Below are 10,814 nucleotides of genomic sequence, written 5' to 3' on the forward strand. Positions count from 1 at the left end.
TTTTTTCCAAACTGAGGCTGGGCGTGTTCTTACGATGTTCTTAATTTTTCGCCGAATTTCTGCCTGAATGTTCTTATAAACTGGATTCTAATAAAAAAAACGTGTATATTGTCACAGTTAACGGCGCGTATGTTTCAGTCGGAGGGGTAGATGATTTTTTTCATTTAAGCCCATTTACCCAAACATTTAATGATGGGCAGGTTTCAATGAGCTTAAATTATTTTTTTGATAAGCTTGTTCCGTGTTACTTTTTAAATCTGTTTTTAATGAGTTAGGATTTTAAACTTTTTATTTACTGACTGCTCTTTTCCTTTTTGATTGAAATTAGCCATCTTTGCCAAACTTTGCAAACTCCGCTTGTCTTTTTGTTGTTTGCCTCTTTGGGCTGAGCCGATGAGACTTCCTTTCTGTTTCTCCGTTCTTACCTGGGGGTGGGGTTTCCGAGTTTGCGAAGGGTCATGCTTGTAATCTTAAGCCCGGGGGGCTGGTTTCCCGCTTTCCCTTTTCCCCCTTGTCCTCTTAATTTCATATCCTTTCACTTTCATTGCCTGACCTTCATATGCCTAGCGAAATTATTTTCCCTTAAAATAGGGCTCAACCATAGTGAATTTTTAATATTTGCCACTACAAAATGTGATTTCTGCCGATTGTAGCGGACAAACTTGACATGGTATAATTTCTGTTAGGCCAACATCCGGCGTCTTGAAAATTTAAAATCACTATGAAAATTGATGAAGAAGAAAATGAAGACTTTTGCGACGAAGAGTATTTCACCCTTTGAAGAGCTTGTTTTCGGTAAGAAAAAATTTTGAAAGGTTTTTGCGTAGATATGTGTCTTTTATCCCTAAATTCATTTTCGAAAATTTTTCAAAAGCCTTATTTGCTTCAAATCTTCAATAGTGCTTTTTGACCAATCCCCTCCCCTTTTTCATAGAAAAACAACCATAACTTTTGTGGATTATTATTTTCGAAAATTTTTCCGAAAATTTACAACATTCATTCTTTGCGGCAGTTGAAAAAAAATCGAAACAAAAAGGTTAATTACCCATTAAAACTTAGCACTTTTTATAAAAGAAGGTGATGCAACATATTATTAACGTCTTTTTAAAGTTCATAACGTCATTTTTGCAATTAAGTTCTTAATTACGCTTAAGGGATTTGATTAAAAAGCAATTTATAAAGGCAATTATTTTTTAAAGGTTTTAAAGAATCTAAAACATAACTTTATGTGCAGATACTAAAATCAATTTTCTGACTATGCAGGGCCGGCGAAACCGGGGGGGCTAGGGGGGCTGTAGCCCCCCCACTTTTTTTCAAAAAAAAAAAAGAGTGAGAGAAAGAAAGAGAGGATGAGAAAAAAGACTTGGCTACGTTCAACAATGAAGCCAAAACGGTTTAACAATCTTTCTTTGCTCCATATCTATAAAAATCTAAACGGATAAACTTTATTTAGATGAAGTTGGTAGAGAGTTTGTGTCGACTCGAGAGCATTGCTTTAATTACTTTGGAAATTTTTAATTTTTATTACTGTATACACTGTTAAAGCATATTCTCAATCTACTTTTACTTATGAATTTTGAACATGTAAAAGTCTATTTACTTAAAGGTTTCATTTTGTTATTTCATGTTGTTTGGTGATCATCAGTATAAAAAACGCCTAACTTTTTCGATTTTTTCATTCCAATAGCAATAACTTCACAAAAATTAAATTTAGACCACTTCTAGGCCAATTTAGAGTACCATAATTTCAAAAATTTTCCGGCCCGTCGGCCCCAACCATGGTGGGGCCTCCTTAGTCACTATATCATTTGGCCCCCTCACTTTTAAAACCGATTCGCCGGCCCTGCGTATGGTCAGAGCCCTTAAGGCCCTGCTTTTCAAATAAGGATGATAAAAATTGAAAAAAGGTCACTAGAATATTTTCTGCATTTCAGCATATGTCACTACATTTACATACATACAGTGAAACACTGTGTTTAAAGCTAATGAAATAAAATTATTGATATCTAGGCTATATACAATTCGTGTGAATGCATTTTTTTGAATTTAAAATCTGTATGTTTAAGGCTATCTATCTTTGCCAGGAGATTTTAAGCCACACATCTTTATATGAACGTAAATGTTTCAATTTTGGCGAAAAACTACAAACAAGTTATATTTCTGAGGTCCACCATAGTCAAAGTCAAAATATCCGTCAAATCTTTCTGATGACCAAAACGAACAACCATTGTTTTTTTGTTTTTTTTTTATAAACGGGGACGAGGTTACGCTATTCTTTTGTTTCTTGTTTTGTATCGAAAACTCCAACTCGGATTTATATAATAATAATCACGTATCCAAATTCAATTCCGATATTAAATCATCAATTTCGGACCCTTTCTTTTTCATTTCATCTTTCTGTTTATGTTTTCCATGATTTTCCAATATATGTTCTTCTAAAGCTTTCATTTTCTCTTCTTCATTTTCAGGACCCTCGGCCATGGCATTCGTCGCTGAATTAGTGGCCGAAATTGGTCTTTTCGCTGAGCCACGTCGACTCTTGGACCCTGTTTTAGGTTCCTCTTTCAAAATGTCATCTATAGTGTTATGAATATCGTCCTCATTTTGACTCGATGTCCTATGTTTCTCTGGTATGTCTAACTGAGACAAATCAGGTGCTTGCGGACCATGCGCAGTACTAATCTTCCGTATCTGTTCATGGAAATCAACAACAGGCCCGTTTTGATAATTCTTATTTTGAGTGGTCTCTTGACTCGGTGTTTTTAAACTGTCTTTTTTCTCTACCTTAGTTTTCGGAGCGGGTTTTTCACTTTGCTTTGGTTTCGGCTTTTCGGTTACTGGTACTTTGGGTTTGACTTCGTTTGTTATTGTCTCTGGTGGTTTTTGTTTCGGATTCTCCTTTTTCGTCGGCTTCTCCTCTGCTTTTGCCGGTGCTGGAGTCTTTGCAATGTCATTATCTTTCGGCTTCCGTGAAGTTATCAAGTCTTCTTCTGACTCTTCAGGAATAACATCTTTCTCCATACTCGCTAATAATCGCGCATGTAAGTCGCCCTCGTCTTCTGAACCACTTTCACTTTCAGAAGTATCTTGATCGTCCCCGAACATATTTTTCATTTCATTTTTTGATAATTTTCTTGATTTTTGTTCCTTTTCTTCTCCTTTTCCTTTAGTAGATTTCTCATTCTTCTTCGTCTTTTTTTGTTTCTTCTTTTTACCTTTGTTTGAGTCACTATCGCTATTGTCACTTTCACTTTCGCTTTCGCTAGAATCATCCTCATCTGTCGAGTATGTCATTTTTAAAGTTTGTTTTCCAGCTGCTTTTCGCTTTTTTCATGAGTGGTGATTCACTAGCCTCAATACAGTTTTTAACGTCTCATCCCATTTATCTTTTTTCTGTATTCCGCCCTCCATTTCGATATCATTGGCGTATTGCATGGCGTAATCCGCCCACTTGTCCTTTTTCTTCTCTTGGAGAACTAAAACGAAAAAAGAGTCAAGAAATGGTCGAAAATAGTCAGTAGTACGTAGAATGAAACCCCCTTTGAACTTAGGGGGGCAAACCATTTTTGCTTGATTGGGGCTGTATTTTCTGACCGCAGGCTGGTGGCCACTTTAGGAATTAAAAGACTAGATGACGTTGTTACTTCACTGCGTCTTCAAAAAATCATAATAGAGCAAAATTTAGCTTGAGAAGACTAAAAGTTTGTCTGTACACAGTCCCTGTATCTACGCTAATTTCAAAATTCATCACCGTAGAGGCAATACTACTTAAAGAGGCTATACTTCGTACTACGAAGCGATAAACGTGAGATAAATACTAAAAGTAGGCTCCCTTTTCATAGCATTGAACTTGAAAGTAGTGAGACGAAACGATTCCTTCCTGGATTCAGAAAATGTTCGATTATCATTGAGCTCCTGTGGTAACTCCCAACTAAGGCTTGAACTCAACACTTGTGTGCCATAACTGAATAAGGCTTAATGTTCTGATTGAAAAGGTGGCGATTCAACTAACTTTCTTCAGGATGGAAACTTTAGAGATTACGAAAATGAAAAACTCTTACCAGCTTCGCTTTTTGATCGTTTTTTCTTTTTCTTTCGTTTCTTTAAAGAAGATGCTGATGTAAGCCGCCCAGGGCGGGCTGACCTACTTAATCGTTGTCGCTACCGCCCATGCTTGCTCTAAATCCACTGAGCTGTCATTTACTTTGATTGTGGGCGTTTGCAGGCTTCGACTACTACCTATAGTCACTGCGGACATTCGCCTGTTTTTACGCCCTTCTTTGGGTATCTTTGGGCTACCAGGGGCGCTTTTAGTCTTCAATGGTGTGCTAATGGCTTGTAATTTGCTTTTCAATGACGCGCCAAACGCGCCGATTTTCGATGGGCTGCTAGGTACTTTCGTTGGTGTCGCAGTTCCACTATTGGGACTGCTTTTGTTTTCGGTAGCCATCTTTGATTTGGAAGGCTGTAGCGTAGCAACGGACTTACTTCTTGGTGTGTCAGGTTCTCTCTACAAAAGATGTTGTGTTTTTGTTATTATTTTAGTAAACAACCTTATTGGTAATGATCTTGTCTACCTATACAGATCCTGGACGGATTGTAAACTTTTGAATTTTTCAATCAGAACCTTTACGTACAATTGTGGAACTTTGTTTTGGTTGGCTTCTACTGCCGATTTTTTTCCATAAACCTCCATTGCGGCAGTAAACTCCGCGCAAGTATATTTTCCGTATTTCTTTAACGAAGGATAGCATCGTCTAACTGAAATCTTGAGCAATAAGATATATTCAGCCAAACATCCACTACAAAATACGCTTACCTTTGTTGTGTTTTCATTTTTATCTTCAACTTTTCGTATGTTAATACTACTCTTTGACATCTCTCTGGAAATGAAAATAAAAATGAAAGTTATTTCTAAGAATTTTTCGCTTCGCTGGTATAGACCTTTTCATAAGTGACGCCATGAGCAACTTTATCTCGTTCTCAAATAGTAATTGATTCCCATCCAGATGGGTTTAAAAGAAGTTTACTTTATTCATGGGATTTAATCACCTTGGTAATGGTCTCAAAACGAGGCATTCGTTGCTCTCAAAATAATTTATGGAAAGGCCTATTTTGAAATATGCCAAGCTCATTTAAGTTACTGGTCTGAGGGGAAGTGGTAGTTTGCCAATAATAGGCACTGCGCATGTGCGGATCATTGAGTGGAATTGAGTGGAATCTTAACCTTTAACAAGCAAGAAAAATGAAGCCTTAATATTTAGAATAACGAAATAATCAAATTGATTTGATGACGGATTAAATGTAAAGGGAAGTGTGTTTTGTTTTCACTCGGTATAATTTTTAGAACCTAGCGATAGATTTTACTTTCAACAATCCGGCGTTTTGTGAAAAGCACGTTGGTCATACATCTTGGATGGAAAATAAGTGGCTTCATTTCCCATCCAAGAATTTCCCTTTGTAGCCCCTTTGGAGCTTGAATGGTGTGGCTTTTACAATTTTTCAGTTAGTTATAAGTTTATGGGGAAAATTGTTGTTTCTCGCCATGACTTCTTACCTTCTTTTGACATCTTGAATTGAAGAATTGGCGTCAAGAAAAGGGGCGGAAGGAATTAATTGGGCGGACGAGGGCGTCGCTAATAGTGTCATTTTTTATTTTTCTGAAATGAGAATTTAGATTAAATGATTTTTTTCAATTATTTGTCTCCGGAAACTCCAATGATTCGGTGGGCATGATCTAAGTAAAATATCAATGCCAGCAAAACTTATCTTTGTGTATACTTAGTTATTTTATACCTAATACTGATAGGTAATAGGCCAACAATCAAACTTCTTCTTCATTATTCATTCTTTTTATTTTCCATTTTCGTATTCTCTCGTTATAATTCGGCCTTGTTTGATTTCATTAGTTCTTCTATTTGGGAATAAGGAAAAAAACACCAAAGATTGAAAATAAGAAAATAATGATCCCGCTACAAAATTAGTCAAAGTTTGCCGAAAATTTAACTTTCAGTCATCTAAATCCCAGCTCAAAATTTGTCCAAAACATCAGCGCGCCCTTCAAAATCAAATAATGTCCGCTAAACCTGTCCGTTAAACAGACTTTCCTCAAAAATTATAATCCAGACAAACATATACACATAATATCATACCATTATTATTTTTGTTATATTCTAAAAAGAAAATCTCGAATGTCATCCTCAATTTCAGTCATATTTTCAGTACATGATAAAAATATACTATCTCCGTTACCAACAAAAATAAATGGATGAGTACGAAATCAGTAAAGGTTTACGAATAGCCTAGATTCATATTATTATTCTCAATTCGTGTTGTTGTCATGTCAACTATACACAAATATGACATTTTTGTCTATTAATTAATTATTAAGAATTTTTTTCTCTTCTTCTCTTTTTATTTTGAAGTACATATTTATATATTTAAATTATTTTATTTTGATTTCGTAATATGTGGATGACCTATTCATAATTGTTTTCTTGTCATAATTGAAATTTTATTATATTAACTCAATTTGTGGATGAAGCATTTTTTGCGTAAAAACACTGGAAAAGCCAAAAATAAGTGCTCTTCTGAATACCTTAAAGGCATGAAATTATATTGGCCATCACCACAAATATTGAAAGATTTTTAATTTCACGAGAGCTACGAATTTTGGAAAAAATAAGTCCGAATCGCCGAATATTTAGTTTTTTTTCGCAGTTTTTCAGTTTTGAAATAAGTTTCTAATGAGCTTGGTTGGACTTGACAGTCCCCGAAAACGAGGGCTAGGGTCCACTGTAAAAACTTTAACGCAGTCTTGACAAATTCCGTAATCATCCTTCATCAGAACTTTAGGAAGAAAACTTCTACATCTAATGGTAGATACCTTATCGGGGAAAACTTCGTCGGGAAAAATTTTCGTCGGTGAAAAATTTCGTTGGGGAAAAATTCTTCACTTGCTGGTAGTTGGTAAACGCATTAAGGCCGGGGAAAATTTTCGTCACTTGTCCAAAATTTCGTCACTTTTCCCCGACGAAGTTTTCCCCGATAAGATAAATTATCAACGAACCCTAGCCCCCCGGGGGTTTTTAATCGATCAAATGAAAAGCCTCTGGCGCTAAGTTTAATGAAATTTGCTATTACATCTATTAGCAATAATATTCCACATTTGGAAACAAGCTCTAAAAATAGAAATATCAAAATAATGACAAAACTTTATATAAATTAATTGAATCAATTTAAAAATTGTAATTCAAACCGCAGGATTCTAAAATAACCTAGCATAAGAAAACCATCGTTCCCCATTGTCCATTTGAATTTGAAAAAAAAACTCTCCGTGAAATTTAAAATGAATACTTTCTTCTGCGAGAAAGAAACACTGGGCGAGATAAGAGATCTCCAATCCTGGAAATATCTTGAAAATATGATATTTCGGTATACATTTCTAAATATCGAAATATGGCTTGTCTATATTTCCAAAAATCTGAAATTCATTGAGACATCATATTTCAAAAATATTTCCAAAATTTTCAAGATACTAGGATTGGAAATCTCTTTTATTCCGCCCAGTGTAAAGAAGTCATAATTATATTCAGTATTGAAAATAATCGAACCACTTTTCTATCATATAATTATCATAGATATTATTGGTCACCATTAATCCTTGACTACCAATCAAAATAAACCACAATCAAATGAGGTCAAATTATTTGAGTTTTTTTATCAATAACTAAAACTTCGAAGATGCGTTATCGGCCCTTTTTATGCCGACCCTGATTCAGCGCTGACCCCTTTTACACCGGCCCTTATTATCCCAAAAATCCAATTTTTTCCATTTTTAGCCCGGTTCATAAATATTTCCGATCCCTTACGTCGGCCTACTCTTATTAAACATTGTATCGGTTCATAGTCATAAGGTGGGGCTAAATTATTTTCTTGCTTTACGGGACAAAGCTTTTTAAATGATAGGGTCGGAACTTGGTGCTCAGCAATTAAAGAGAAGGATCAAGGGTAAGTGGTGTAACCCAGCGGGGAAGAGTGTCACCCTCCCTTGAGAGTCGAAATTCAACTGCGCTTAAAGGCTTATTTACATATACTGGTTTACATTTTTATTTGACACCGAGAATTCGCTAAAGTTGTGCTATGCCTTTATGATGATGACGTTAAATTGACAAAATTATTCTCCCCTAAATTTTAATGTGATTTTCTGAGAATTATGTACTTCCTGCGGCATGAATTTTTGCAACCTTTGAGCTGAAGGAAGTGTTTTTTTAATGATTTTGATAATTGGGTTGGAACGATTTAATGCACTCTTTTTCCAAGATGCTTAATATACACTTTTTTTATAAGAACAATCCAATAACAAAGATGAGCCTGAATAGCTGAATTTCAAGCAACTTAAGGTTCAAAGTGGCAACTACCCTTGCCGAACGACGGGGGTGCTTGAAAATGGACCCTGCGTGGGACTCTTTTTTTCAAAAATTTTGCCGAAATTTGCGAAAAAAGTGACCTGAACGGGACTAAAATTCCAAAACTTTCTCAAAAATTTCTACTTTTTCCCAAATTTTCCAAAAAAAAGGCGTTGGTGTTTTTGCAACCCTCTACCTGGGACTCGTAGATGTTAAAAAAGTTACCCTGACCAGCGGTGCAACCCCGTAACCCATGTTGCCCTAGTACCTCCCCCCCCCCCCCGGGTCAAGAATATTTTAAAGCTTTACAGAATCTAAAACATCTTTTTCCTAATCGATCTAAGGGTTTTCTGAGAATTGTGTACTTCCTGTCCTAAATTTTTGAGCTGAAGGAAGTGCTTTTTAAAATGTATTTGATAACTGTTTGAAATGATGTGGTACGCCCACCATTCCAGAAAATAAATTGATATTTTGTTTGTCACGGAATGTCATATGATGCACTTATCATGAATTTATTTATTTCTTAATTTATCATGCATAAAAACTCATAGAGTATACATTCTTAGAAAAACCAAGGATTTATTATACACTGGATATACAAGTAACAGATTTTTGCCGATTTCTCGTGTACTAGCTATGTCCGCAGTAATGATATTATTGTTCACTCTCCTTCCCTCATTAAATGATTATTCGAAGCATTTTCATTGCATTTCTTATCGAAAATCACTCATCCAATTCCCAAAAGAGACTTAAAACTTTCCTGTGAGAGTCAGATTCTTCCACTTAATTGCTAATTATAAGTCGTTATGACGTTTCAAGCTGTGAGAAAGATGCAAAAGACGTGTTGTGTATAAAAAATTTAATGTTGACACCGGAAATTTTCAAACTTCAACCTCAAAAAAACCACCTTGCCACCACGTGCCTCCAAAGGATTTTCATACCACAGTGGAGCCAAGACACTCAAGTCTTATGTATGCTAATTTCAGCTCTTCTAGAGACAGTCTTGGAAATATATTTCCAATTGAAAATTTCGTGTCACTATAAGCATTGTGTCTGAATTTCTTGTCTAATAATGTTTTTCTCACATTAGATTTCACAAATGTATCCAGCTTGGAATGCTAGCCTTACTTTCAAACTTTTTTTTCTGCAAATGTACAAAAATAAAGAGCTAGAGAACTTTTTATAAATAAGACTGATAAACATTTTTAAAAATCAGACATCTTCGAGCCGCCATGACAGTTGTCCTTTGCGGACAAAGCTAGAACATTAATTGTTTTCTGAAACAATGATAATACAATGATCGCTCTCCATCGCTTTATGAGTCGTTTATCCAGTGTATAATAAATCTTTGGAAAAACTTCTACAATCATTGACAAAGCCTATGGCACAAAACTCAAAAATGAGTTCTCTCCCCCTCTCCCCCCCCCCCCAAACGATGTTGTGGGAGTCGACTAAAGTTCGGAGGGGAGGGGAGGCTAAATTTTACGGTCAGAAATGTGCCACAATATATTGGCAACGATTGTAGAAAAGTTTTCTGGACTTCCCTCAGAGGTTATTAAAGGACTAAGACATTTTGGTATCTTAAGGTTAAACATAATTTGTGCTCTTAAGCTTGTCATTTTCATTTAAGTGTTGACGAATTTTATTATATGTGACGCTGTGGAACCAAAATTATATTCGAATCGGATATGTAATAATAAGTCTGTCATTATGAACGAAAGAAAGCTGTGCGAATTGGAGGATTATTTGTAAAGGAAATGATGTTATGTGCCTGACGATTTGTCTGCTTTACATAAAGAATATTTACAATGCACTTAGCATGAATTTGTTACCGTGAAAAGCACAGGTCGAAATCATATATCGACGCCCTGCCGACCAATCAAGATTCTATTCAGCGCGCGATCAACGAAGACAAAAGTAACCATGCGACCATCCAAGATCTTGGATGAAGTTCAAAGTTGATATTTTTATTCCCGTCGTTGAAAACACGACTAAAAAGTATCATCAATGCTTTTTAAAAATGTCTATTATCTCGATTCAATTAAAAGTGATATTTCCATAATTAAAAGTTTAGTACAGTTGACGCTCTCTAATTCGATCTTCAAGGGTAATTGGATTTTCATCGAATAAGGGAGCTTATCGAATAAGGGAGCGTCGTTTATGAGAGTTTCTTGTTGACGATGACTTTAAATTTCATCGAATAAAGGAGCCAATCGAATAGTAGAACGTCGAATTAGAGAGCGTCAACTGTAATTACTGTTTTACATTTGGGGATCCTGTAAAAGATTTCTTTTGAAAGAAACTCACTTCGATTACACTTTGAGGTTTCTGGGGAATTCGTAAATAGTAAACTGCATACTGATACAGTCTGCTAGACATTAATGTGGTAATATTTGCTCTTCATCT

The 10,814-nt window shown here is 35.6% G+C and overlaps 1 protein-coding gene across 1 annotated transcript; it reads right to left on the reverse strand.

The window, feature by feature from the left end:
* Window positions 1–1,902: 1,902 nt before the first annotated feature.
* Window positions 1,903–5,662, reverse strand: LOC136806752 (uncharacterized protein DDB_G0286299-like). The gene is made up of 4 exons (XM_067063342.1): window positions 5,558–5,662; window positions 4,820–4,883; window positions 4,062–4,510; window positions 1,903–3,476 (listed from the first exon to the last, which is right to left on the reverse strand). The coding sequence occupies exon 4, from the start codon at window positions 3,292–3,294 to the stop codon at window positions 2,329–2,331; it is 966 nt and encodes a 321-aa protein (XP_066919443.1). The 5' UTR covers window positions 3,295–3,476; window positions 4,062–4,510; window positions 4,820–4,883; window positions 5,558–5,662; the 3' UTR covers window positions 1,903–2,328.
* Window positions 5,663–10,814: the final 5,152 nt, after the last annotated feature.

This window comes from Clytia hemisphaerica, unplaced genomic scaffold (assembly GCF_902728285.1).
Source record: "Clytia hemisphaerica strain Z4C2 unplaced genomic scaffold, Clytia hemisphaerica genome assembly, whole genome shotgun sequence".
Classification (NCBI taxonomy): Eukaryota; Metazoa; Cnidaria; class Hydrozoa; order Leptothecata; family Clytiidae; genus Clytia; species Clytia hemisphaerica.

Excerpts from the sequence above, each read along its gene's own strand:
- LOC136806752 (XM_067063342.1), bottom strand. The coding sequence starts at position 3,294 with ATGACATACTCGACAGATGAGGATGATTCTAGCGAAAGCGAAAGTGAA.